The following is a 26,228-nucleotide window of genomic DNA, read 5'->3' as shown; positions in this document are numbered from 1 at the left end:
TGGGTGGACTAGTGCTCAACTCACTTCATTGCACTTGACCTGACTGGCCATTTTTCCCACCTTCTCTGAAGACAGCAGCCCTAATGCCTGGATTGAGTTTGAGACCTCTTGGTGAGGCAAAGTTGGCAAAAACAAGTTTGTCATGGTTTTCCAATTTATTTAGAAAAATAGACTCTGAATTCACATTCACCCCAGGGCTGTGTGGGATGATAGTAAGGAGACACCTGAGATGAGGGTTTGAAGCACTGGTATCTGAGGGCTGGGGGCAGAAGCTAGAGACCTGGTCCCTCTAGTCTAGAGTGGCACAAGGGGTCTGGCTCCCCTCCCACGCCCTCCTTTTAGTAGTCTTCAGCCATGGCCAGTAGGACAAGGCTGGTCCAACCCTGGAAGGGGCGGCAGCCCATGCCCCGCCCATCCCGGTCACTGTACTGCTCCCACAGGAAACCTGTGGCCCGGTACTGCCGCAACACATTACCCACCACATTGGCACGGAGCTCACTGTGGAGCTTGGCAGCCTGGGCTTGGTGGGGACCCTCCAGATGCCCATAGTGGTGGAGAGCCCCGAGTGCCAGGTAGTTGATGTTGAGCCACACAGCACCCCGCCAGTAGGGAGGATCGTGCTCTGAATTGCGCTGGCCATAAAAGGGGCTGGAGGCTGCAAGGGAGCGCAAACCAAAGGGACTCCAGAGATGACGGCTGTCAGCTAGAACATCCAGCAGCGGCCCAAGGCGCGATGAGTGGGGGTCAAGCAGCCGCAGCAACAAGGGGAACAGACTGACATAGCCCAAGGCATCCACGTATTGCAATCGAGGGTGGGGTCGGCCCACCACGCGCACGAGCCCATGAGGGGGCTGAGGCTTCAGCTGCACTGCTTTTGTGTGGTTCCCAAAGTCTGCAAAGACTCCTAGCTCTGGGGCCCAGTGTAGTTCATCCAGGATCTCCTCTGCCCCCAGTGAGGCAGCCAGCGGACGCAGCTCCTCAGCTGCCTCAGCTTCTCCCAGCTGCTCTGCTAGCTGCATAAGCACACGGGCACCCAGTGCCACCCAGCATCGCAGGTCCAGGTGCCGTTCAGCGGCTGAAGGGTGTGAAGAACGGGGATAGTCATCCAGCCCTGAAGGCAGTGTCTTGGGGTTCAGTAAGGTTGGCAAGATTGGGTCCCGACCCCGCCAGCGGTAAGATAGTGGCTCTGGCCCTGCCTGGCTCTGATGGAGCCAGGAGAACCAGGCATGCAGGCGGGGGAAAGCCCTGCGGAGGAAGGCTAAGTCAGCAGGATCACCATGCTCTAGCATGTGGGCTACAGGCAAAAGCAGGGTTGGGGGGTTGGCGTGGGCTGCCCGTTGCACCAGGAATTCTGGGGGTACCCGGGCTCGGGCCTCATCCCCCAGCACCTGCTCTCGCCCAATCCAGCCATCAGCATTGAGTAGCCCCAGCCAGTGGCCCAGGGCCTCCCGGGTAAGGCGGGGATCCCACCGCTGGATCACTAGCTGGTGAAAGCCCTCATCCCAAAGGAAGCCTCGTGGGAAGAATGACCGGGAGGGCACTGCTGTGAAAAGAGGGACAGGTGGAAAGAGGGCTGGGTCCACCTTCTGCTCAGACCCCTCATCCCTTATGTCTGGCAACACAAGACCCTGTCCATAGAAGTAGCCGATCCCACCGAGGAGGCCACTGAGGGCAGCCTGACCCAAAGATTGCTCCTCAGGGCTCAGGCCCTTCTCCTGCAACTGGAAGGTCTTCTCAAAGCGCTCTCTAAAGACTTTAGCATGGGTCTCCAGGGCCTGGGTCAGCAGGCTGCCTGACAGCTGCCCCAGGGCTTGGTTTCCTCCTGCTTGGGCACTGCCTGATTCAAACACCAGCTCCACAGAAAACGGGACTCTCAGTGTCACCTGTTGTATCAAGAATTGCCCTTGCCCATGTTCTTGCCCACTTGGGCCTCTGTCCTCCCACTTCAGAGATCCTGGCAGGCCAAGGTAGCGATCAGAGGAGGCCCCTGGGGGCCGATGCTGAAACCAGCTATTCAGGCGACTCTTCACCATCTCTGTCAGCAAGGGAAGTCCTGGGTTGGAGGACCAGAAGACATTGTAGCTTGAAGGGAAGAAGATAAACAAGAAATATTATTCAGGTGGAAGTGGAAGGAATTATAAAGAGAAATATGAGGTAACCAAGAGTCAGGATGAGAAGGTCCCAGCAATGCAGAGGACATGGAGCCTGGTGGAACGAGGGTAGAGTGGAGGAGCTAGAAACCAGGCTAAGCCAGCATCCATACCACCCATACCAACACCCCACATTCTCCCCAATTACCTGCCATACTTGGGAGCAGTATCCCCTGGACTGGTTGGTGCCAGAAGTGTGAAACGGAAGTCACCAAGTTCACTGGAGTGTCCACTGATGAACTTCAACTGCCCCTTAGCCCCAACCTCTGGCACTAGGACTTCCTTGCCATCTGTCACCACATAGAAGAACAGGGACACCAAAGGGAGGGAAGAGGTACCTAAGGCCTGGATGATGAAGAAGGACAGAAAAACATAGCATTAGATTGACATTCTCTCTTGAGAATCAGACTTAGTGAGGGCACCAGGTAGGAACAACATGAGAAACAACATATATCTGCCAGTGTTGTGGGTCACTGAGGGTAAGCACCTAGTGGTATGGGAGAAAGATCCTTGCACAGGGTTCTCTGGGAAATAATAGTATTTCTGTGCCACATATTATGCTAAGAACTCTACATATTTTCTTTAATTCTTAATATCCTGAGAGTTAGGTGCTATTTTTATCTCCATTTTACAGAAAAGGAATACAAGGCTTAGAGATAGTAAATAGAAGTGGTCATATAGGCAAGTGTTTAAGTCAGGCAGTCCGGTTCAAACCAGGCAGCCAAACTCAGAGCTCCTGCTGTTACTGTATACTGCATTTGTATGCAGCAAAGGAAAGGTGGAGTGTGTCTGGGCTGGGGGAAGGGTATCCTGAAGCCCTGACCTGAGGCTCTACAGTCACTCTCCAGGTCCAGTCCCCTCCGTGCAGACCCCCAGGTCTCTTGACGAATTCAGTGGTGAGCCTTAAGTCCCCATCCTGGATGTGTTGCCGCCCGAAGGAGAGACCGTCGTGAAACTCCCAGCCATAGGGACCCACGCCGTCCCCCTGTTCGCACGTGTGCCTGAGCTTAGGGGTCCCTGAGGCGGCGCCTTGCTGTGCCCACATTAGTCCTGGGGGGTAGAATGGCCACGTAAGTCGAAGACAGAGCAGGGATCCTGTCCCTTTGGGTCTTCGCAACTTCAGGGTCATCCCTCTTCATTACTCTCCTGATCCACTCCTCCCCACCCCTACTTTGGAGGGAAGCTGGGGCGCCCAGATTAAGACTTCGCCTGCCTGCCCGCTGGGGCCCGATTACCGGTGAGGAGGGGCTGCGGGCTGCGGGTCTTCATGCCGAAATAGACGTGTGGGCGATAGGTGCCCCAGAAGAGGTCCGGAGCCACGGTTGGACTAGAAGAGTCGGGAGGCAGTGCCGGGGGCGCGGAGTGCAGCGTGACTGCCCGCCGTGCACGATGCCAGGCCAGCAGCCAGCTTCCCGACAAGGTCAGGGCCAGAGGCAAGACCACGATGGCCAGAACTGCTCCCCCGACCGTGCCCCGGGCCACGCCGATCCGCCTCTCCCGTCGCGTAGGGCAGCCCCGAGCCGCTCCCTCAACCGTTCTCCCTCCATCTGTCGGCGCTCCGCGGCGCCGCCGCTCGCCCCGAGCCATCCTGGCACGGAGGTCGGCGTCGTGGGAGCTCCGAGAGGCGGCAAATGAGCCCGGATTCTGCCCTGGCTCCCCAGCTCCAGCGCAGCTCCGGGGCGGCCACCGACCTGTCAGTCGCACCAGCCCGCGTGCGCTTCCTGCTACGCTTCCGCATCTTGCCGGAAGTCCCGCCCGGCCACGTCAGATAGGCCGGAATCGGGTTCGAGGCGTGGTGCATGGCGCAGGATCCGCGTAAGGCTCCCTGGGGCGCATCCAGTGGGTCTGCGTTTAGCGTTTATTTATTTGGTGTCCTCGCGGAGTCCACGGGCTAGTCGAGAAAAGATAATGTCACATTAGGCTGTTTTAAAGTATATATTATGTATACCAGAGATGCCATCCTGAGTGATTTACAATTAACGCTGCCCCCATTGTAGCGCAACAGAGAGTTCGTTCACCTGACGCTAGCAGAGCTAACCGCTAAACACTGAGAATTGCAGTGGAGAAATATTGGCTATTTTATTGATTAACGGTGACATCCAGGAGAACTGGGAAGTTATTACTCAAAAGTCGGAACACCCCAACGGCATACCGGGTAGATTATAGATTATATAGAGCAAAATCACAAGACATCGTGGGTTAGGGGTTCCCGATCCTGCTGGGAGCTTATTGGTTAGTGAGCTAAGGGGAATGAATCATTTCTTCAGGTCTTGAGGATAGCTCTGATGTGTATTTTCGTCTCCAAGTGTCTGGCTTCATGGGACAGTAGTGGGGGGACCTCCACCTTTGGGCCAGGAACTGAAACAACTTAGGTCAAGATGTTATCTAGCCTGCCAGAGGTCAAGACCATGTGACCATTAGTCATTTGGGCTACTGTCTTTTATTGCCTGGGGAAGTGGTGGTCGCTGATAATAGGGGAACGGTTAGGTTTCTGAGGGGTATCTATGTGGAGACAGACTGATTTCTAGGGCCATGATTTAAAACTCAGTTTAATCAAACTCATAAGGACCCTTGGCTTCACCATGGCCCAATCTGGTGGCTGAAAACTGTGGCTTAGAATGTTCAAGTAATATGGCCCTGGTCAAAGACAGAAAGGGACTGCTTGGAATCCAGGTGTATCTGAATCAAACTGGCCATTTTGCCCACTTTCCTAGTGAAATGGAGGGTGCTGGAGTGGACCCAATGGGAAGCCTGAGATCTGTTGCAGCAATATCTTTTAGCAACCTTGACTTCAGACATCTCTTCACTCAGACTAGGATTCCTTATCTAGAAGAAGCCTGTCATAATAGCGGTGCATGAACTTAGAGAATGTTTTTTTCTTTTCTACAACCCAGGAAACAAAGGAATTTAAGGAAAGGGTCACTTATGTCCAGATTAGGGAAGTCTTTAAGAAGAAACACCTCAGTTTGACCTAGAAGAGTTGACATTACTTTTGATGGTAGTTCAGAATGCAACTTAGATTCAGTTATTTGTAACAAACAGCTCAGCATAAAAGGTGTTAAAATCTCCTGGGGCTGAGAGACTGGAAAAAGAGGCTGACAACTCCATTGTTACATTGAGTTTATTAAGGGAATTTACATATAAGCTGCATCTTGGGTTGCAGCAAGACATGAAATATTCTCCATGCCACTTGGCAGGCCCTAAGGGGTGTGACCCACCCCAGATAAGGGGAAAATGCCTTGTCTGGAGCAGGGCAATAGTGCTTTCCATTTCTGGAACTGGCATGCGTGGGGCATAGTGAACAGGTCCATCAGTCTCTGGGGGATTTTGGGGAAGTAATCTGGTTTGACCAGGATCTAGCTGTCCTAGGGGGCAGTAGTCACTCGTGGAACAGTCTCATCTCCACAAAAGGTATTTTTATAAAGTGCAAATCCTTATCATCTTTTTAAAACCCTATTCCACACCTGTTGGAAACCGTCCTGCCTGGTTTCAGGGATTGTAGTTTCACCAACAGGCGAGAGGGCCCCAAGGCCGGAGCTAGGCAAGGAGGCCTTGGGAAGATAGGCCACTGAGGAGACAAAACCTGTACCCCTGGCAGAGGCCTTCCCTTGCATCACCTTGCTTGGCCCTGGTTAGTCAATGATGGGTAAGACCCCTCGATGGCAGGGGCAACCTAAGACAGGCACAGTCGCTTAGGGGCCATCAGGGAAGGACTTAGGGGACATGAAGAGGGGGCAAAAGACCCTCACCTCTCGGCTCTGCCATGGCGAGAGTCCTCATTCTATCTGAAAGAAGTCTCCTTATCTCTTGGCTGCTCTGTTCTACCCACCTGACTGGGTCAGTGAAATAATACAAAAGGCAGGTACAGCCCTGAACTGGAACAGGCAGTTTTCAGGGACAATTAGGCCTTTGTTTGCATTAAATCCTACGCAATTTACTTTGCTAACAATGCCCTTGAGTTAATGAGTACTGATGTTTGGGGTTGGAGCACAGGATGAGATCAGTGTTCCAGGTTTCAGGGCCATGTCTCACAGACCCTGACCTGAGGCAAATCTCTGTTCCTACCATTGTTCTCTATGATCTCTATCTATTTTCTGTAAATAGCCTTTTGACACTGATTGATGACCTTTGCATCCATGTTGTATACCCCTGTGCATATCTTCTCAATAAAAGCCACTTCAAGAGAAGGGCTCGGGGCATTCTCCACTAGAGGGGATTACCACCCCCTTTTCCTGACCAATAAGTGTCTGGAGTGACTTATTTTCCTCCCTCTGTGGCAACCCAGGGGACTCAGCTCAGGATGTGGCACACCCCTCATCTGGCACCCAACATGGGGCACCCCATCACATACCCTTATGCTATTCTATTACCACACCTCCTATCCAAATAATTATATATAAAATACTTTATGCTGCATGTCCTCTTCCTATTTCTCTATAATCTGATTTCTGGCCCCACCCTGCACTGGTACACTTTTTGCTCATTCAGCAATCACCTTCTAACCAAACCCAATGGTCACTCCTGTCTTTCTTGCTACCATTGCATCTGGTCCACATCTCTATTGTAGCACTTATTACATACGTGAGTTTTAGTATTCATCTTTGTATCTTGGTACTAATAAAAGTTATAGGCACAAGATAGATGCTAAATATTTGAAAGTTCAACAAATGTTTATTGCACACACTGTATCAGGCACTATGTGAGATGCTGGGGACAGAGAAAATAGCCCCAACCTGAAGCAATGTTTGCACTATCCCCATTTTACAAATGAAGAGTGGTTAAGTCTGGCCACAGGTAATGGCCAATTAACCAGTGCTGGAGAATTCAGATTCTAGGTTGTAACTTTGACTGTAGCATAAAGCTTCTTGTGTATTACATGCCATTGAGTTGGCTTAGACTCTTGGGGAGCCATGAGTGAGTTTTGTCCCCTATGTCCTATCCTCAACAGCCCTGCTCAACTCTTGTAAACGCATGCCTATCGCTTTTTTTTATAGTCAATCCACCTTGTATTTGGTCTCTTTTCCTGCTGCTTTCTATTTTTCCCAACATTAATGTCTTTTCCTAAGAACCCTGCCTTCTCATGGTGTACACAAAGTAAAACAATAAGGCCTCTTACATAACACTTAGTTCACTCCCAGTGATGCTTTAGGTATTTAACAGATGTCAATTCACTTAAATCTTCTCAACAGTCTTACAAGGTAGATACTATTATCCCCATTTTACAAAGGAGAAAAGAGGCACTGAGAGACTAAATAATTTTTCCAAAATCACATGACCTCAGGCATTCTAATTTTTACTACACTATACTGCCTCATGGTAGTTTTCTTTTTTTAACTACCATGAAGTTAAAAAACAGAGGGAAACAGAGGGAAAAAAACAGACCTTTTAAAATGGAACCCTTTTAGGCATAGAAGCAGCGTAGTAATGCTGTAGGAAAGTCATGGAAAATGTATTTGGCAAAGTACCCAGCTGGTAGTGTCTAGAGATCCTTGATTGCCTAGCGGAGCATTCTGAAGTTCTCTAAACCAGTAGCTAGCAACCATCCTTTCCTAGAACCCACATTAAAAAAAATGAAAAAAATCTATATTGCAACCAAGTACGTGCAGACACAACACATGTACATGTACTTTATATATCTACATATACATGTATATAGATTATATATGGGTGTATATACACTTAAAACAAGTTTCTTAAAATAATACTTCCCATTCCATGTGCCATGCATTGATACTTTTTATTCTATTTTACTTTGTTTATGAAAGACTGACTTAACCCCTTAAATTGATTTTATGATCTACACTAATGGGTGGTAACTCAGTATTAAAAGTACTTTAGGTGCTGTTTTCTGAAACAAGTAGTAGTGAGGCCTCACCAGTGATATGTTTGGAAAGGTAAAATTAAACAGCAGCAAAAATGATGAGAAAAAAGGAGACAGGGTAGGAAAATGCAATAGTACAGAAGAGTGAATGGGAATGAAGAGAACACTTTAGGAACTTTAGTTTAAGACAGAATATTCTGAACTTACTGACTGGGTATGAGGGAAAAGGAGATGGCAGAACCAGAGATAATGCTGTGGTTTCCACCCAGGTGGCTGAGTAGATGAAGTGCCTTTAAAGGAACTGAGAAGTCAGAAGGAGAGGCAAATATATGTGTATGTAGATTATCAATTCTATTTTGGTCAAAGAGTGTTGGTGGGATTTGGAGAAAATCTGGAGTAGGTAACCTGACTATAGCACAGAAGTTGAGGTTAGATACAAACAGAAATGCAGGATTTAACCTCAGAGGGTAGTTCAAGTTATGTCAGAAGATGAGATGCCCCAAAAACAGAGAGGAAAAAAGAAGTCTACCTTTATGGTCAAGACTTCTTTTTGAAAAAGGAAGAAAAGTTCTACAGGGAGTGAATTAAAAGTAGCAAGTGTTAATGAGATGGAAAGATAAGGACTGAGAAAACAGAACTAGATTAGTTCTAGATTAGAACTAGAACAGAAATTAGATTTAGCTAATAAGAGTAAGAGGTACCTTGAGTGAGTGGGCGAAAAGTCAAATTCAAAACGGTTAAGCAGTGAGTGATGGTTAGAAACTGAAATAAATTCAAGTTTGTCCAGACTCCTCCCACATCCTGTCTCTCTCTAGAGGCATTGATTAGATTTGTAGTCACAGGGCTTTCTCTCTCTCTCTCTCTCTCTTTTTTTTTTTTTTTTTTTTGGTGACAGGGGCGGGGAGGGCTCCCTGTAGCCCTCAAGACAGTGATTTGAGTGATTAAGTCAAGCTTTTCTTGGATAAGCGTCCTTGTAAGTCCTAGGCTAAAATCTGCCTGTTGGTCTCTTTCACGCAGTCAGCGCCCAGCACCAGCTCCAGGCTTGTCCCCGCTCTCCGCCGCGGCCCTGGCCTGGATGTGGGAGGCGAACGCAGTGAGCATTTCTTGCGCGGTGAGGTGGGCGCCGCGCATAACCAAGCGATGCCCGTCTCCTGGGGAAGAAAAGAACGAATCAGGTAGGAAGACAGCGGTGCCGAGGGGGTGCGGGCTGTCTGCCGCCCCTCCCGCCTGACTCCCCAGGCGTGCCCACCGAAAGTCACGTCCACGCAGGGCTCGGAGCCGTCATGCCTCACATCCGCAATCACTAAGCAGTTAAAGTTGGTGGAGCGGACCTTCTCGCTGCTCACAGCCTGGAGGAAGGTCCTATGGTGGGAAAGCGGCGTGAGCGCCGGGCCGAGGATGGTTGGCCCCACGGCGGGAGAGAAGCCCGCCCCTTTCTATTCCCACTCCCTTCCCCTAGTACCTCGTCGACTCCACGTTCTTCTCGAAAGGGCAGAATTGAACCCTAACCTCTTTGACAGCCCGGAGCCCGAGCCGAGCTAAGGCCGCCGCCATGGTAACATCCGCTCCGGAAGCACTCGCCCAACAGGAGCGTAGTGAGTGGAAGGGGCTGTGAATGGCCGCGACGCTCGGGCCTCGCCCCCCAGCTTCCGCTGAGTACGGACTGCTGGCCGCGGACCTCTTAGCACCCAGCGCGAGACAAGGAGGCCCGTCAGAATGGAGAGGTGTTTTCGGCACAGGGTGGAGAGTGGCCCAAAGTAAGCGATCAGCAAATAATGCCTATCATTCGTAGCCCTGTTGTATCACAGTAAAGGCAATAAATGAAGTGTAAAAGCTGCTTGCACCTGGCTCCGCTAACAGGTCCGTCTTCTGCCGAAATCCCCTCGCGTTCCCTGCTATGCCCGATCTAGGTTAACATGCCATCTTCAATGCTGGTCCCCTCCAAGAAAGATACCATTACCAGCACAGGGATTATGCCCCTACTAGGGGAGGGGATAAACCCCACTCAGGTAATTTAAGATTAAACATGCTGAACTCTGAGTGACCAAAGCTTAAACGTCAAGGTCCTAAAGCCCATTATGCTTCAATGGCTGAAAGTAGTAATGGGGAGGAAAGTACAGGGTAATACAACCTTTGGAACTGACCCAGCTGCAGAAATGCCTACTTCGCCTCTGGTTTCTGATGAGTTAACTTTGTGTTTATCCTGGCTCTGGGGACTTAGGGGAAGTGGCATCTAGGCTCTTTGCTTTCTAGTGCTTTTTCCTTTTTCTTTCCCTCTGGGAGGCAACCCTAGAGCCCTCCTTCCAGCGTCTAGCCCTGAGAGATCTTTATCAATGGGGAATTAGACCTGAGCCTCCAGAGAGGCTGACCTCCAGGTTCCAGGCTATGGTTTTGCCTTTATGCTGGATTCCAGGTATTGGAGTAATCTTGGATTCTTAGCTTGTAAATCCAGGCTCTGTGTAGTTTGTGGTTCTTAGGTATGCATTCTTCCAAGCTTCCAACTGTACGTTTCTTTAACATGCAGTTACAAATGTCTGGGCTTTCCCAGCCAGAAATGTAGAACGCTGACTTTCTGGCTGCTGATTAGGCTCCTTAGGCTCTTTAGGATTCAGAACTGGTCCCCAGGCAGGAAAGAAAAGGCAAGTGCCAACGAGGGTGGCGCTGGTGCTGCCTCAGGGCAAGCCAGGCCTGTTGATTTCCCACCAGGTAAGCCTGGGGGCTAGGTCCCCCACCCCACAGCGTGCTTAGCAGCTGAGCTATCTCAGCTGGAGGTGCTCCAGGCCGAAGCGGGGGCTCCAAGCTCTCCAGACTGTTGAGGTTGCTGCTGGGCAATTCTGAGGTCTGGACGTCATTACATGCACCTGGAAAGGCAGGAGTGGCAAGTAGGCGGCTGCTGGGGGATGGCTGAGGCCAGATCAATGATTAGCGTGGGGGATGGGCTACCTAAAGTAGTGAGCTAGGGCCGAAAGAGCCTGGAATTGAGAAGGGGGAGTGACTCACAGCAACAGAGAGGCCTTCTGTGGACTTGAGTCTTGGGCAGGGGCTGCTGCAATAGACACAGCAGAGCCCCATCCAGCCGTTGGAAGATGTTGAGCATGAGCAGAGTCTGGCGAATTTCAGGAGACAGGCCCCACCGCTCTTCCTCCAGCAACTCCCGGACCACTCCAAAATCTTGTCTGAGCTGCAGTGCCCCCTGCAGGCTGAAGGCCCAGGTACAATGCGGCCACCTCACCCTCTGGTCTCCCTAAACTGCTCTGCCCCATCTATCCCCTCCCCTTTTCCAGTTCCTTTCATTCCCCCTGCCACTACCTTCTTTTCTCCCCACCTGAATCGAATCCTGTGGGTGAGGATGTAGTCAAGCCAGGCACCCAGGATGGCTGTCAATGCCTGGCCAAGGACAGGGGTCTGGGCTGGGGGTGGCAACCCCTGCAATCCTTGCAATACCGGCTCCAGTACAGTGTGGACCACCAAATGAGCATACTCACTAGGAATGCTGGGGAGTTCTGGAATGACAGAAGAGAAAGATCAGGCTGTAAGGCTACTGAGATCCATTAAGCACCTAATGGAGTGATTGGGGTGAGAGAATAGGATCTCCAATGTGTATGTGGGGTTGGGGAGGCACTGGGAGTAAGGACAAGGATGGAGAAGAGTGAAACCAGGAATTGGAGGGCTCCGGATACTCTTACCGCCTGGGAACCCTAAGGATGCCGGAATGAGGAGTTACCAAGACGAAGATGATGTCGCCAGTACCGACCCCGTGGCATGTGAAGTTCGAAGCCCTGTGTAGCTTGTTTATGACATTCTTGAAAAAAGAGACTTAGTGACTCTTCAGGTAGGAGCTGTGGGGGTAGGGAGAAAGTAAAAGGGGCTTATCTGTTAGGGACTTGTCAAGTTCTGTTGCTCTTCTAAATCTGAGGTGTTTAATCTGGCATCCAAAAAGCCCAGGAAGAGAATTGTATGCAAAGTTGTTTAGGCTCAGGCATTTTCTAGGAGAGATGCCATCACTTTTATTGGGTTTTTCTGGACCCAGGAAAGATTATGGACAATTGCCCTAGGATTATCCTGCTCTCTCTAACTCGATTCAGAGGGTGAAAGTTCTCCAAGTTAATTTTCTTCTATAGGAAACTTAATAGAAAGAAAGAGACACTCTCACCATGAGCAATGTTCAAAAGCAAATGCTAGGGAGAGGTTGAAGAAAGGGGAACTGTACAATCTTTTGGCTATTGTCTATGAAAGGAAGGCAGGATCTGCGTGTTGATCAGGAGCAAGGACTATAACTTTGAGATTCAGGAACCTTTGAGATGTCCTTACACCTTACACTGAGTATTCTGACAGCCCATTTACATTTCTCCAGAACAGTGTAACCCGTAAAGCAAGAAAAGGCCCATGTGCTAGTTTAGTTTCCTTGGTTTCATACGTTTTGGTTTTGGAGAAGACAGCCAAAAAAAAGCGGGGGGCAGGGGATGTCCCTATAGCCCATCTTGGAGGAGAAGAGCCCTAAGAAATGGGGTATGTAGTGGCAGGTCTGTAAAGAAAAAGTGCCTAGGTGCCAGCAAACCCAAAGAGAGGAAGGAGCCTGGGGGGCCAGACATGGGAGTGAGGGTAGAGCCCATGTGGTTCCTGGTACACATCCTGACAGTAGCCTCTCTAAATCCAAACTCATTCTCTCTTTTCTGAAAATCAGAACCTCTTCTTTCTGCTGTCAACTGATACTGGTAAGGAACCTCTGCACTCAACACTCAGGAAATGCAAGGCCATACAAAGAGACAGTCTTTCTCTCTGGGATATTACAGTCCAGCTGGGGGAAAAGCTCACAACATTGGACTCTTTTTAATCCCAATTCTGTATGTGGTAGAATGTCCAGGGCAGACGCCTAACGATGCAATCATCAGACAGAGGAGCAAGGCATCAGAGTGCTCTGCACAGTGTTTGGTTCACATGGTGGGCACCCTGTCCCTGTTCCTTTTGCTCTGTTCTCACCACAACTACCAAGAGCTAGATCCTTCTGATGTTATATCTCCTCACCTCCCTTCCACCCTGACCACTATAGCTGAATCAAACTCTATCACCACCTTCATTGTTCCCCTCCTGTTCTTACAGTGGCCCCCCTAATCACTCATCAGATAAAGCCTCAAATCTGTGGACTAGTGTTCAGTGCTCTCCACCTGCTAACTTCTCCATAGTCCCCCACCCCCATTGCAGACACATGTGTGCGCATGTGCATGTGTACACACATGCACACACTACACACAAAGGGAGCTTCTGCTTTGGTCAGGCTATCTCCCCATGACTCCTCCAAGAAATTATGAACTTCCCACCTCCAGTAACTTCTGCCATTCCTCTGAGGCTGCCAAGCCCCCAGCTTGAGCCATAGGCCCTTGTATGGAGCTTCTGTCACCACATGCCCACTATGATCTTCCCTCCTTAGAGCTCCCATGACCATCACTAGTCATGAGGAGCCTGCTGTGGGGCATGTTGAGTTGAAGGCAACAATAAATTGAGGTAGAAATGCCCAACAGACAAATGCAGAGGGTGGATTAGGGCTAAACTGGGGTAGGGGTCAGGGGGTCCACAGCACGAAGGCACTGCAGGTAGTAGGGATGCAGAGAAAAGGAGTGGAGGGGCAAGGACTGGACTCTACAGCTGTGGCCTTATTCAAGGCAAAGAGGAGAAACTTGGGTAGAAAGAGAGAACAAAAGCATCTTCCACAATAGGAATAGATAATGTGCAAAATGGGGAAAAGTTAAAATGGAAGTATAATAGTTTTATTCATAAATTTACAAGAAAATAAGAAATGTTAGAAGAAACAGCCAAGAGTGGATGAAAGTTGCCACTGTGGAACAGGAATCAGAGGTGGGAGTGGGGGACAATTAAAGTGCTATTTTTTTTTCATTAGAAGTCTTCTAAAATTGTAATATATTTCTTTTTAAAATAATTTTTAGCCCTAGCTGGTGTGGCTCAGTGGATTGAGCACCAGCCTGCGAAGCAGTTTGATTCCCAGTGTAGGACACATGCCTGGGTTGCAGGCCAGGTCCCCAGCAGTGGGCGTGTGAAATACAACCACACATTGATGTTTCTCTCCCTCTCTTTCTCCCTCTCTTCCCCTCTCTAAAAATAAATAAATAAAATCTTTAAAGAAAGAAAAAATGTACAAAATCCAAAAACCTCAAAATATTGATATATTTGACTATACAAAAAATAAAATTTGTTAATAAATATACTCTGGTTTCTCTACAGATCGTATAAATTTTTCCCCTTTTACAAAAAATGAAATTTGTTAATAAACTATTAGAAATACATTATTAAAAAAATTTTTTTTAATCCTCTGCTGAAGACATTTTTTTGTGGCTTTTAAAGAGAAAGGAAGGGAAGGAGAGAAACATTGATGTGAGAGAGACACATCGTTTGGTTGCCTTTCATATGTGCCCCAACTGGGGACCAAACCTGCAATCTAGGTTATGTGCCCTAACCCGGAATGGAACCCGTAACCTATGGGACACACCACTCCAATCAACTGGGTCACACCAGCCAGGGCTATATTCTATTTTACTTTTAAACTATGGACATGTATTACTTTAATAAAAATACAAATTACATGTTTAAAAAAGAGGAAAAACATTGTATTAAAAACTGGTAAATAAAAGGATTCCATTATTTATTTTGCTTTTTCTCTGCAAAATAGACCTCAGAGTAACCAAATAATTAATGAGAGCACGTTTCACTTTATAGGAGTAATTCAAATAATAAATAAAAAAAAGAATGATAAAATTGGAATAGCACCACTTTGTACCCCCTAATGAAATCATGGATCTAGAGAATGATCATCGTTGGCTATTAATATGACAAAATGAGAGCCTAAAATGGGGGAGGGGTGGAATACATAGATGAAACAAAATTGACCAGGAGTTGATCATTGTTAAAGCTTCTGTGGTATATGGGGATCCATTATACTCTTCTCTCTACTTTTGTATATGTTTGAAATTTTCCATAATAAAAAGTTAAATAGAACAAAACATGAACAAAGTAAAAAAAAAAAAAAATTAGCAGAAATTCCAAGATTCCAAGTCACTGAAATGTTCCGTGCCTACCCCCCAAATCCAAAACTGGCCACTGTCAAAGTCCCTGTGCCGCTCACCTGCATCTGTATTGTCAGCTTCTGGATTTCCAGGCCCAGCTGCTGCTCCACCTCCAGGGCCAAGCTTTCCCTTGAGGCCAGGCTAGACAGAGCTTCTGCCTCATGCAATAGAGGCTTTGGCAGAAACAGGGAGTGAGATCTGAGCCCAACCTAGGCTGCTCCCCTCCCCGTCCCTAACTACTTACAGGTAAGTCCTTCTGGATCAGGAGCAGGAAGGAATCTGGGGCCCATGCTGCCAGATGCTGCTGAGCTCTGCCCCCAAACCAGAGCAAGGTTGTCTGCAAGGTGCAGAGCCCCAGGGCAAGTGGTACAGGACCTGGGGAGGGGAGGGACAAGTATCTGAGGGCTCATGGAGCACCTTTGGGAAGAAGCAGGTTTCAGAACATACCAAAGGAGAAAGGAGATACCCTCAACTATTCTGTTTCCCCAACTCCAACCACTTGTCTCACCTGGAGGCTGACAGAGGATCAGTCCTGACCTGGGCTCTTGAAGGGCATCCAGGAGAGGAGGGAAGAGCTGTTGTAGAAGTTCAGTGGTATGACAGGATGAAGAAAGGCTGCTCTGATCACCAGCAGATCCCAAGGCTTGGCAGAAGACTGAGGATGGGAGGTTATGAAACAAAATGGTTTGATGGGGAAGGGCCATCTGGGGTTTGTCACTCCCAGTGGCCCTTCCAGTGTCCGTTCCTTCTCACCTTGGTCCCAGCTCCGGATAAGAGACTGATGAAATAGGCTGTGACACAAAGAAGCCAGCTCCTTCTCACACTCCTGAGGCAGGGATGCTAGTGGAAGAAATGACTCTGGAGCCTGCAGACAAGGCCTCAGTTTTCTACAACCACTGCCCACTCGGTGATGGGAGAGGAGAGGGGCATCCCCCAAGACTCAAGACGGGTGGTAAGCAAGGCTTTGTCTTGAAAGCTCAGAAGCTATAGCCTGAACCCTGGGGTGGGTATGGGGCAAGGGTGTTCATTCTAAAGGGCCTGCTTTTGCAGTCTGGCTGGCAGGTGAGTGAGGTGACTGGGGAGAAGGAAGGGACTCCAGCCTTCCCAAACGTCCACCCGAGCACACCACTCACCCTGACCCACTGCCTGACTCAGCTGCTGTGCCGCTGCCCTGGGGTCCCTCCAGGGTCCTAGGTTTAGGTCCAGACTCTGAGCACAGGTTGCCCATAGCAGGGTCCAGTACTGGCTCCACAGGGTTCCAGCTCCTTCAATTTCCAGTCCACTGCTGGCTGAATCTGCCACGTCCCCCATCAGGCTCAGGAGCCCTGGCAGCAGCTCCCGCTCCTCACACCACCATCTGCGGAGCTGGTCCCACAAGTCCAGTCCTCTGAGCGCCTCATTCAGCCAACCTGCCACCTGGCAACCCCGCTCCCCCGCCAGGAGGCAAAGCACACGGGCCGGGGACAAAGGGCGTGCTGCCCCTGGGACGTGGCCTAAGGCTTTTCCCTGCAGCTGATGGTAGGTGGGAAGCGCCAGCAGCAGGTCGGCCAGTTGGGATGACAGGCTGGGGCTGGAGGGCGCTCGGCCCAGAGCACGAAGCTGCATCTCGATGACAGCATCCAGGCTCTGGGCAGCTAGTCCGACGGGGCGCGCCAGGAGTAGCGGCTCGGGAGTCTCCCGAAGGCCAGTTCGCAGGACTACCTTTCGGGAAAGCTGCGGCAGCAGGTCGCGGCACAGATGAGGCAAGGGGCCGGGGGAGGGCGCACCGGGACTCAGCATCCTCAGTAGGCGAACGGCAGCGCGTAAGTGGCGGGCGCAGTCCTGGGCTTGGAGGAGCTGCTCCCGCTCGCGGTACAGCCGCAGCAACACGGCACGGAGACGCTGCAGCGCGGGAGGGATCGGTCCGCCGGCGTCGGGCTTCTGCCTCAGATCCGCAGCGCCAAGCCCATGGTGCTCTCCCGTGTCCGGAGACGCCTCCCACCACCGCTGCCCTCCCGGAGCTCCGCCGGGCCGTGGATCCAAGCAAGGGATGCGCCTGGCAACCGACGGCCGGGGCCAGCCACGAACGTCCCCGCCGAGAGCGCCCGCCGGCCTTCTCTCCCACTGCTCCTCCCCAGCGTCCCCGGCTAGCGCCCACAGTTGCTGCACGGGAGCGAGCGGAGGCAGGAGGCCACTTGAGCGGGACGCCTGGTCCATGGAGCGCCGTGTCCAGAACTTACCTAAGGATTCCCACCGGCCGGCACCACCCAACGCTCGCGGTAGCAAAGCTCGCGGCAGCCGGGACTCCGCCCCATCCTAAGAGCCGTCATTATTAGCCCAGAAGCTTCCGGGACGCCCTGAACTCTCTCGCGCTCCGTAATCGGAGGCTTCTGCCCATAACAAAAATGGCTATCCACTTTGCCTTACCCCTCCCTTCAGCCCACCAAATACGTGACTGTCTTTCACTTTCGGGTCACTGTGGATGAGAGATGGCGCCGATTCCGAAGACGGTGGGGCCGATCAAGCTAGGTAAGCAGGTGTGACAGAAAGGGAGGGGATCCAGGAGGGCTGGGGCAGCCCCACTTGGGTCCGTCTGTTTTCAGTAGGATTTTGAGCTTCACGCGGTGGTGGAGGGCTCCAGCCAAACCATCCCCTTGACGCGCCGCGGCTTTCCTTTCCTGTAGACTGTCCCCTGTCGCCCGGCTGCCCGCTGGGGGTCGCTGCTGTCCCCAAACTCTGCAGGGAATTCGGTCCTGAAGACTACGGAGAAGAGGTAAAGGGGACTCCTAGCTGCGGCTCGCCCTGTTTATGTCTGCCACGCCCCTTTTCAACCTGCTTTGCTGAGCCCCGCCCGGCTGGGAGCGGCGCTGGGCTCCTGGGGCTCTGGAGAGGCGTTGCCTCGGGCCCCGCTCTCGAGCTCGCGGCGAGTGTGCGGAGGAGGAAGCAGTAGAAACCCCGAGAGGATGCTGCCTGGATATATGCTTCAAGTGGGCAGGGTGGGGCCGAGTAAGGTCTCTGGGTTGAGCACTGGGGAGTGGGTAGGAGTTCCTTGGGGAAGATATGACAAGAGGAAACAGTGTGAGCAAAGACATTAAGGCAAGGAAAAATTAAAAGAACTTTATTGAAATGAAACCTGAGCAGAGAGTTTGGTTGGAACTGAAGGAGATAAGGTGGGAAAGAAGGCAGCAAGTGACTTGAAAGGCTTAGCCCAATATAGGATTTGGATGTTTTCACGTAGGTTGATAGGATTATTGAGCGGGGAACAGGATCAGATTCCGGAACACTGAGAAGCGGTACTTCCAGCTGCTTCCTGGCTATCTCTAAAACCTCAGACTCACAAGTCCAGAAGTTTATTCGTTATCTTTGTGAATTTGTTGCTTCTCCTCTAATCTTAGTTTTGGTTGATAACACAAACTTCCATCCAGTTGTTTAATCCAGAAATGTGAAAATCATTCTATATACTCCTCCCTTTCCTTTACCTCACTCGTCTTGTCACTAAAATCTACCTCTGAAATGTCTCTTGAATCAAACCCATCATATCCACTCCTGCTCCTGCTCCTGCTCTTTCTTCCACTGCCTTAGTTCAAGAACTCATCCTCTCTTGCCTGAATAGTTGTAATGCCTTTCTAACTAAACATTCCACCCGTAAACTATTTTATTTGAGTGTTTCACTTCCTGTATCAGGTCCACTCCTATCACTGATAGGACAAAGTTCAAACTCCCTGGGTCACACAGAGTTCTTCAAATGTAGCTCCTGACTGCTTCTCAATGAGAATAATCTCATCAACCTCTCTGCCTTTGCTCATTCAGCACACACTCATTAAGCACCAGCTATATACCTAAAACAGGCACTGTTTTAGGCTGGGAAAACAGTAGATCAAACAGATAAAATCCCTCTATTAAATGAATTAGAAGTATCTAGCAGGAACAGCCAATCAATAAACAAACAATATAGCATGTCACAGATAAGAAGTGCAAAGAAAAATAAAGGGAGAAAGAGGATAGGGAGCACTGAGTGGAGTTGAGAGATTTCTTGTTTTAAAAGGAGTGGTCAGAGAAGGCCTCTTGACAAAGGTTTAAGCAGAGATCTGAAGGGGACAAAAATTGAGCCTTTTACCATGGAAAGAGCATTCCAGGAAGAGGAAATAAGTACAAAAGTCCTGAGATGTTAGAAGTGAAGCTTCTTAGTGTACATGATGTGTTGTAGGAACTTAAAAGGAGATCGCTGTAGCTGGAGGAGGAGTGACGAGGAGGTAGGGGATGATTTATGAACGTTTTGGGGGCGGTGCCCAACCTTGTGTGGACATGTAGTAAATTAAGACGGTAACATTGAATGAGGTTGGGGGAGAGATGAAAGGTCAGGGTTTTTTGTTTTTGTTTTTGTTTTGTAAGATTGCTGGGCTGGGATGAGGAGGAAGAGGGAGATTGAAGATTAGGGAAAGATATGTATTTGAATGGCAGGCACATCCTGGGGAGGCTGCTAAAATGGGTCCAGAGTATGCATTATTTATGTCCAAGTTCCAGTTTTAGAAGTTGAAATAAACCCACCAGGAAACTGAGTTTGAGACTAAGACTTGATGAAAGTGTCCAGCAATGTACATGAAGATGCTGTTGAGTCAGTGCTGTCTCCTGAGGGGAGCCTTGGATCTGATATTGCTTAGAGTTGACGATACCTCAGTGATCTGAGTTCTGCCTATGCATTACTTTAGTACTCTGGAGTTTCATGTGGCTTCTAAGTTTCTCAGCCAGTGGGCCACCACCTAGTCAGGGTCTGCTCTGGTTAGGCCTGATTAGCCACACAGGGACATGATGATTTCTGTTCTTGTTAGCTTATACTGAGAAAACGATTCTCATCAGAACCACAAAATGTATGGGCCAGGCCTTGAAGGATCTTGCCTGATTTTGTGAATGAGGAAGTTGAGGTCCAGAGAGATTAAACAACTTGTCCAAAATCAAATAGCCAGGCAGTGGCTAAGCCAGAAAGAACTAGGATTCAAGCAGCTCTGCCCCAGCACAGTGCTCTTTCCAGTTCCATGGTGCCAATCAAGAGATCAATAAAAAGCAGTGAATAGTAAGGCTCTAAATTATATAGCACAGTCTGTGTGAGCACAGCTTGGTAGAGATAATTGGAGAAGATAGGGTCTGGCAAGTCTCTGAGGAGAGATAGAATTTGAACTGGACCTCGAAGGTGAGACAAGGTGTGGTAAGAAAGCAGCTCAGAGCCAGGAGGGATTCGAGGACCACTGCGGGGAAAGCCCAAGGCTGGAAGGAGCCTGATGGCAGAAGGAGGATGGCAACGGAAGGTTAGAAAGGTTGGCCAGGGAGCTTTTGGGAAGGTTCCAAATCCCAGATGGAGGAGCTAGATGCCAGCATGTGGCCCTGGCGGTGGGGGATTACTGGAAGTTTCTGAGTAAGAGAGTAATTGTTCAGAGCTTAGTTTTGGGAAGAAACATGAAATGCAGGGGAAGAGGCCAGCCAGGAATTGTACTCAGTTAAATGTGAGATAGCGCCAGGTGGGTTTTATGGGGGCTGTTCTATTTAAGGATATGACAGGGGGCATAACTGGAAGAGGAGGTTAAGAGGACTCCATTTTAGGACTTCATTTTAGTGGCTGACCTAGTGGCAAGTCCAGGGGAGGAGATACTGACTGGATGGTAGAGAAGGCTGGGCTGAAAGGCACACTCAGTCCTTGGGAAGGCGGAATGGTAGAAGAGGAAGGTGATGTACCGTGAAAGCTGAGAGCAGTGTGTTGGAGGTGCTGAGCAGGGACAGGTTGGCCAGTAAGGTTCTCCAGGCTGGGTGGCTGCTTTGTGGTTGCCATGGTGGAGGGGTCAAGCCAGCCAAGCCCCTTGCTCTCTCCCGGAGCTCTCCCCCAACACCAGCCTCCCCTCCCCTCCCCTCCCCCTCCCAGGACGTAGTGGATTTTCTTCGACGACTGGTGGAGAGTGACCCCCAGGGCCTGCACCGGATCCGTGTGGATGGGAGCAGCGGGCGGCTGCAGCTGTGGCACCATGGTGGGGAGTGAAGGGGTTGGGCCCAGGGATCAAGGCTGGTACCCTGGGGGGGCCTGGCCCTCAGATGCTCCTCTCTCATGTTCTTTCTTTCCCTTCTCTTTCTCCCTCCTGACAGATTATCTCCTGGAACATTTCCATGATGAAGGGAAAATGACAGAACAGAGTGACCGGGGCAAGGGTGCTGAGGGACTGGGCACCTACTGTGGTCTCCAAAAGTCCTTCCTGTGCCCTCCCCAAGGGTCTAAGCCCGACCCTCAAAGACCCTCTGCCTCGGCATCCTGCCCCAGCGGCTCGGACAGTCTGCTTCAGGTGGCCATGCCCCAGAAGCTCCTGCCAACTGAGGAGGTGAGACTGTCTGGAAGGGGGCTCACCTTCCCCCAGGGTTCTTCCAGCCCCACAGTCCCATATCTGTATCCTCCCCTAATCTGGACCTTTCAAGATCCCTCCCTTTTGCTTTCTCTCTCCTCCTCTCTCTTTTCTCCTGTCACCTGCCCTTCCTCCTCCAGGAAGCCAACCGCCTGGCTGAAGAGCTGGTGGCTGAGGAGGAGCGCATGAAACAGAAAGCAGAAAAGAAGCGACTCAAGAAGAAGGTAGCGGGAAGATGAAAGGAGTGGGGAGCTCAGGGATTTGGGGGAGGGGAAGAGGGAAGTTTCGGAAGAACAGGAGAGAACGTAAGGCGGCCTGCCCTGGATCCTGTGCCGGGGGCCGAGGGGCGCAGGGCCTGGAGGGCCCCCAGGGGCCGCGTGGTGCCGCAGTCCTGCGGTCACACTGTGCTGCCTGGGTCGAAATCTGCCTCCTGTTTATTGGGAGACGTCTGCTTGGTAACTCTCTTGTCTGCTTTTTCACCTGTAAAATGAGGACAACACCTACTTTCAAGAGTTCCAAGGATTAAATGAGAGAGTATATACAAAACTCAGCCCAGCACGTACATGATGTATAGTATGTATTTTACACAGGAAGAATTGGTCTCAAGATACAAATTGTGTATGTGTGTTTAAATATAGTGCTCAAAATACATCCTCCTCATTATTATTATTACAGCGTCAAAAGGACCGAAAACGACAGGAGCGCATGGAGCAGGACAGTGGGGAGCCCAAGGTAAGTGTCTACAGGCAGGTACTAAGCGCGCCAAGTGCCAGGAAGGTGGGGACTCAGAAAGCATGTGGTTCCCGGAAATCCCAACTCTACCTGTCTACCTTCCTTGCAGGTCGAGGCCATCCCAGATGGGAATGGGAGCCCCCCATCCAGCCCTGGGAACCCAGCTCAGGGACAGTGTGGTGAGGAAGAAGTGAGAGCCCCCTTTCTTCCTCTCTGGGTCTCTGCCCATCCCTGGAGTGGGAGAGTGGGGTCTCTCCCATTCCAGGACATACTTCATCATCCCCCCCACCCTTTCCTTTCTACTCACAGGATGCACTGGATCTATCTAGCACTTTCGTGTCTCTGGCTTTGCGCAAGGTTGGAGATTGGCCCCCCAGTGCCCTCAGAGAGAAGGAACTGAGCCAGGAGCCCCGAGGCAAGAGCCTAGGCCCTTTGGAGAAGATAAACCAGGAGGAAGAGAGGTCTCCAAAAGAAGAGAGCCCCAGACAGAGTCCTAAGGCAGAGGTGAGATGGGCAGAACCACAGTTGGAACCAGTGGAAGGGGTGCCTGAGTTCTCTGGAAGTCACATTATCTAAGGGTTGAGGGCAGTGACCAATAGAAAGAGTCCTTTGGCCCCAAGATCAAGAGACCAACTCTCTAACCCTGGGTAGTTGTCCTCTGCAGGAAGGTAGGGCTGATAGCATCTTGCAGAGCTGTCATGAGAATTGTATGAGTTGGTTGATGCTAATTGTAATGTTACTTGTTTGAACAAAAGAAAAGAATTTGGGGAGGCTGAGGCCCAGGCCCTGCCTGACTTTTCTCCCGGTCCCTAGGCATCTCCAGGACTGCTGGCGGCTGCCTTACAGCAGAGCCAGGAGCTGGCAAGTAAGAGCCTCTCTCTCCGTCCTCACCCCACCCTCCCTGGCGCAGCCCATCTGACCCTTCCCACCCTCTCTCCTCGCCAGAATTGGGTACCAACTTTGCCCAAAATGGTTTTTACCATGAGGCCGTGGTCCTCTTCACTCAGGCCTTGAAGCTCAACCCCCGGGACCACCGGTAGGTTGGGGCTTGGCCACTGTGCTGGGAGGTCAGGGCAAGGCAAGGTGTTGAGGACTTGACTTTTGGTCACTTTGTCTTCATCAGGTTATTTGGAAATCGTTCTTTCTGCCATGAGCGGCTGGGTCAGCCGGTGTGGGCCCTGGTTGATGCCCAGGTAGCCCTTACCCTGCAGCCCGGCTGGCCCCGGGGCCTCTTCCGCCTGGGCAAGGCCTTGATGGGACTGCAGGTAATGGGTCTGACACTGGAAGCAGAGGAGGAATTTGAGTGGGATGGGGTGGGGATTGGGTCTACACTGGCATTTTCTAGGTATGCTCAATGTACCACAATGTCACAACATCAGCGGTATTAGTCGCTGGGGCCAGTTTAAGAAAGAGGGCGCTTTTAAGTTCCTTGACCCCCCTCCCCTTCCTTGGTACCTAAACTTTCCTCTTCCTAATCACTCTGGGACCAAAGCGCTTTGAGGAGGCAGCTGCTGTGTTCCAGGAGACTCTGAGAGGCGGGTCCCAGCCTGATGCAGCTCGGGAGCTCCACTCTTGTCTTCTGCGGCTTGCTGTGGTAAGGGGGCAGCAGGGAGAACTGGATTGCAACACCGAGCAGTGTTACCTTCTGCCTGGTGGCGGGGGGCAGGAGTGGGTAGGATGAGGGGCAGGGGCTATGCTGCGAGAAAGAAGTATATCATGTGCCTCTCCCTTTACGTTCTCAGCAGGATCAGCAAGGAGGATATCGGGTACCACCTCTGCCACCTGGATTCCCCAAGCCAGTTCGCCACACTGAGCCAGGGGCCTCGGGCCTCCTCTCCCTCGGTCACCCTCGAAGCACCGCTCCAAGAGCCCCTGGCCTTCTGTCTCCACCTTTGCATTACCTGCCATGTCACCTGAACCTCTCCAATGGGCTCCTACCCCAGACTCAGCGTAGAAGTCCTCCTCCCCATTTCCAGAACCCCTCAAAGGGCTGGGGCATCCACGGACTTGGGGCCCAGCATCTACCTCAGGCTAGATGAGGGAGGACCTGTCCCTCATAGGACAAGGCCATGTCTGTATCCCACAGAGATAAGGGACACTGTGTGGTGGCTGTTTCCTGCATATTTTGGGACCTTGTACTCTAGAACCATAGTTAGAGACACCACCCCTGGTAGTCATTCCTCTTGCCACAGAGACATGATGGGAGAAAGGAGCCCCATGTCCACTGAAACTGTGTTTTGTTTTTTTTTAGATTTTATTTATTTATTTTTAGGGAGGGGAAGAGAGGAAGAGAAACATCAATGTGTGGTTGCTTCTCATGTGCCCCCTATTGGAAGCCTGGCCCCCAACCCAGGTATGTGCCCTGACTGGGAATCTGACCCTTTGGTTCACAGGCAGGCACTCAATTCACTGAGCCACACCAGCCAGGGCTGAAAGAGCCTTTCTTTGGTTCTCAATCAAATGGCTTCCTTGGCTTCCTCTGAGGACAATAAGGAAAAATAAAATCCACCAAGACTCGAAAATGGAACTAGCCCTGGCTGGGTGGCTCAGTTGGAGCATCATCCCATACACCGAAAGGTTTCGGGTTCAATCCTTGGTCAGGGCACATACTTAGGGGGCAGGTTCGATCCTTGGTCGGGGTACATACAAGAGGCAGCCGATCGATGTCTCTCTCCCCCTCCCTCCCTCTCTGTCTAAAAATCAATAAAACATCCTTGGGTGAGATTTTTTTAAAAAGGAAACTGTACAAAAGTTCAGATTTTGAGGCCATAATAGACCCGGGGTGGCGGGGTGGGGCATATGGGGCTTGCTCTGCTCTTGGTCCTGAGGGACTCATTCAGTAGCCAGAGCTCTGTGCTCAGGAATTGGGTCATGGTGATGAGCAAGGCTGAGTCCCACCCTTCACCTTGTTGGTTGCTCATCACTTCCTAATCCCAGTTCTTGCCCTGTTTTCGCTAGCCCAGCCCCGCATGCCTTCTTTCCATATTTTTGTGCACATTCTGATCTCCTCCCAGTGGCCTGATGCTTACCTCCTCTGACTGCTAGAAGATTGGACCAGGGTTTGCATTTGGGAATTCCTTCACCAGCTCCTGCCTGGAGTTGGCGGAGCCTGTACGTTTTTCGCTTCCCGCTGCGGGCTCTCCTGCCGAGGGGGCTCCAGCAGGCACCCAGGCTGCTGCCGCCTGGGCCATGCTCTTTCTCCACGTCAGCGTTGGGCACTGTAACCAGTCTTTCCCTCTGCATTTACTCAGTTTTTCCACCAAGGGTCACTGCCCCCAGAGACGACTGTTATTCTCTATTTTCTGTGTAAGAATCATGAGTTCCTTTTGGTTTCTCTGGGATTCTGGCAGCTGCCTCTGGCTGGTTCCTCCTTAGACCCTCTTGGGACACTCAGCTTATTTAAAAGTGGATCTGTAGGGCACTTTCAGGCCTCCCAAAATGCCCTTCCAAGGGGAACCATTCATCAGGATAAATGATTTCTGCTGCCTTATGGATCTTGCTCAACACCATTCATACCTGGAAATAGGAGGCATTGAAACTATATTAGGATGAAGTCTCCCATTACTAGTTGAGTCACCTTGGGCAGGTCTGTCAATACCCGTGCCTCAGTTCCCTCATCTGTAAAATGAGTGCAATTCCTACCTCACAAGCCTGTTGTGAGGACTTAAAGAGAAAATACCAAGTGCCTGATAGATAGTGACTGTTAAATAAACCAAATTTTATCTGCAACTGGCCTCCATATCCATGATTCCCATAGTGAGAGTGGTGGAGTATGAGTGAATTGCTGCTTACTTCATGAAAGAATTTCTGGAATGACAGTTCTCAAAATGTCCCTGTACCAGCAGCATCAATGTCACCTGGGAACTTGTTAAGAATGCAAATTCTCAGGCCCCACCCTGACCTTCTAAATAAGAATCTGCAAGGTGGGGGCTGGGGCAGCAATGTGTCTTAGTCCTCTAGGTGGTCCTGATAACCCATCCTGAGGCCATTTTGATAGAATGGGTTTGAGTCTTTATTTGTTCAACATTAGATTACAAGAGGTGGCAGCACTGGGCTAGAATTTAGGAAGCTTCAAATGAAGGGGGTTTGT

General features: G+C 50.5%; 4 protein-coding genes and 1 long non-coding RNA gene across 7 annotated transcripts; 2 read left to right on the top strand and 3 right to left on the bottom strand.

The window, feature by feature from the left end:
* Positions 1–136: 136 nt before the first annotated feature.
* On the bottom strand, positions 137–3,849 carry MOGS (mannosyl-oligosaccharide glucosidase). The gene is made up of 4 exons (XM_054593531.1): positions 3,386–3,849; positions 2,974–3,200; positions 2,299–2,495; positions 137–2,082 (listed from the first exon to the last, which is right to left on the bottom strand). The coding sequence occupies exons 1-4, from the start codon at positions 3,735–3,737 to the stop codon at positions 339–341; spliced, it is 2,520 nt and encodes an 839-aa protein (XP_054449506.1). The 5' UTR covers positions 3,738–3,849; the 3' UTR covers positions 137–338.
* A 61-nt stretch (positions 3,850–3,910) lies between these two features.
* LOC129086812 (uncharacterized) lies at positions 3,911–9,601 on the top strand. The gene is made up of 3 exons (XR_008530850.1): positions 3,911–3,965; positions 8,989–9,146; positions 9,492–9,601. It is a non-coding gene; the product is annotated as an uncharacterized LOC129086812 (long non-coding RNA).
* On the bottom strand, positions 5,355–9,650 carry MRPL53 (mitochondrial ribosomal protein L53). The gene is made up of 3 exons (XM_054593537.1): positions 9,434–9,650; positions 9,221–9,333; positions 5,355–9,122 (listed from the first exon to the last, which is right to left on the bottom strand). The coding sequence occupies exons 1-3, from the start codon at positions 9,523–9,525 to the stop codon at positions 8,989–8,991; spliced, it is 339 nt and encodes a 112-aa protein (XP_054449512.1). The 5' UTR covers positions 9,526–9,650; the 3' UTR covers positions 5,355–8,988.
* Positions 9,651–9,899: 249 nt separating this feature from the next.
* Positions 9,900–17,254, bottom strand: CCDC142 (coiled-coil domain containing 142). The gene is made up of 9 exons (XM_054593533.1): positions 16,181–17,254; positions 15,801–15,887; positions 15,556–15,702; positions 15,292–15,422; positions 15,107–15,220; positions 11,696–11,810; positions 11,297–11,474; positions 10,972–11,171; positions 9,900–10,832 (listed from the first exon to the last, which is right to left on the bottom strand). Exons 1-9 carry the CDS (start codon positions 17,241–17,243, stop codon positions 10,573–10,575), a joined length of 2,295 nt encoding a protein of 764 aa, XP_054449508.1. The 5' UTR covers positions 17,244–17,254; the 3' UTR covers positions 9,900–10,572.
* Positions 17,255–17,389: 135 nt separating this feature from the next.
* TTC31 (tetratricopeptide repeat domain 31) lies at positions 17,390–25,833 on the top strand. Of its 3 annotated transcripts, none has more exons than XM_054593535.1 (13): positions 17,390–17,555; positions 17,711–17,799; positions 20,938–21,040; positions 21,156–21,385; positions 21,547–21,630; positions 22,082–22,138; positions 22,248–22,328; positions 22,448–22,642; positions 22,952–23,003; positions 23,084–23,174; positions 23,262–23,403; positions 23,631–23,732; positions 23,884–25,833. In XM_054593535.1, exons 1-13 carry the CDS (start codon positions 17,516–17,518, stop codon positions 24,175–24,177), a joined length of 1,560 nt encoding a protein of 519 aa, XP_054449510.1. In that variant the 5' UTR covers positions 17,390–17,515; the 3' UTR covers positions 24,178–25,833. The 3 variants fall into 3 exon arrangements, with proteins under 3 accessions (XP_054449510.1, XP_054449509.1, XP_054449511.1); XM_054593534.1 differs by having other exon boundaries at positions 23,881–25,833; XM_054593536.1 differs by lacking the exon at positions 20,938–21,040 and having other exon boundaries at positions 17,536–17,555; positions 23,881–25,833.
* Positions 25,834–26,228: the final 395 nt, after the last annotated feature.

Source organism: Pteronotus mesoamericanus, unplaced genomic scaffold, assembly GCF_021234165.1.
Source record: "Pteronotus mesoamericanus isolate MK-2021 breed Mesoamerican mustached bat unplaced genomic scaffold, CSHL_Meso_final scaffold_45, whole genome shotgun sequence".
NCBI lineage: Eukaryota > Metazoa > Chordata > Mammalia > Chiroptera > Mormoopidae > Pteronotus > Pteronotus mesoamericanus.
Note: the sequence above shows the minus strand (reverse complement) of the source record. Positions and strands in the feature narration are given on the sequence as shown.

Coding starts and splice junctions, on each gene's coding strand:
- TTC31 (XM_054593534.1), top strand. CDS start 17,516: ATGGCGCCGATTCCGAAGACGGTGGGGCCGATCAAGCTAG. Junction 21,041..21,155: donor GCTGCAGCTGTGGCACCATG/GTGGGGAGTGAA, acceptor CCCTCCTGACAG/ATTATCTCCTGGAACATTTC. Junction 23,004..23,083: donor GCAGAGCCAGGAGCTGGCAA/GTAAGAGCCTCT, acceptor TCTCCTCGCCAG/AATTGGGTACCAACTTTGCC.
- MRPL53 (XM_054593537.1), bottom strand. CDS start 9,525: ATGGCGGCGGCCTTAGCTCGGCTCGGGCTCCGGGCTGTCAAAGAGGTT. Junction 9,334..9,433: donor AAGAACGTGGAGTCGACGAG/GTACTAGGGGAA, acceptor TTCCCACCATAG/GACCTTCCTCCAGGCTGTGA. Junction 9,123..9,220: donor CTGCGTGGACGTGACTTTCG/GTGGGCACGCCT, acceptor TTTCTTCCCCAG/GAGACGGGCATCGCTTGGTT.
- MOGS (XM_054593531.1), bottom strand. CDS start 3,737: ATGGCTCGGGGCGAGCGGCGGCGCCGCGGAGCGCCGACAGATGGAGGG. Junction 3,201..3,385: donor CCCGCAGCCCCTCCTCACCG/GTAATCGGGCCC, acceptor TCTACCCCCCAG/GACTAATGTGGGCACAGCAA. Junction 2,496..2,973: donor GAGTGACTGTAGAGCCTCAG/GTCAGGGCTTCA, acceptor TTCATCATCCAG/GCCTTAGGTACCTCTTCCCT.
- CCDC142 (XM_054593533.1), bottom strand. CDS start 17,243: ATGGACCAGGCGTCCCGCTCAAGTGGCCTCCTGCCTCCGCTCGCTCCC. Junction 15,423..15,555: donor GATCCTCTGTCAGCCTCCAG/GTGAGACAAGTG, acceptor TCCCCTCCCCAG/GTCCTGTACCACTTGCCCTG. Junction 10,833..10,971: donor CAGAAGGCCTCTCTGTTGCT/GTGAGTCACTCC, acceptor CTGCCTTTCCAG/GTGCATGTAATGACGTCCAG.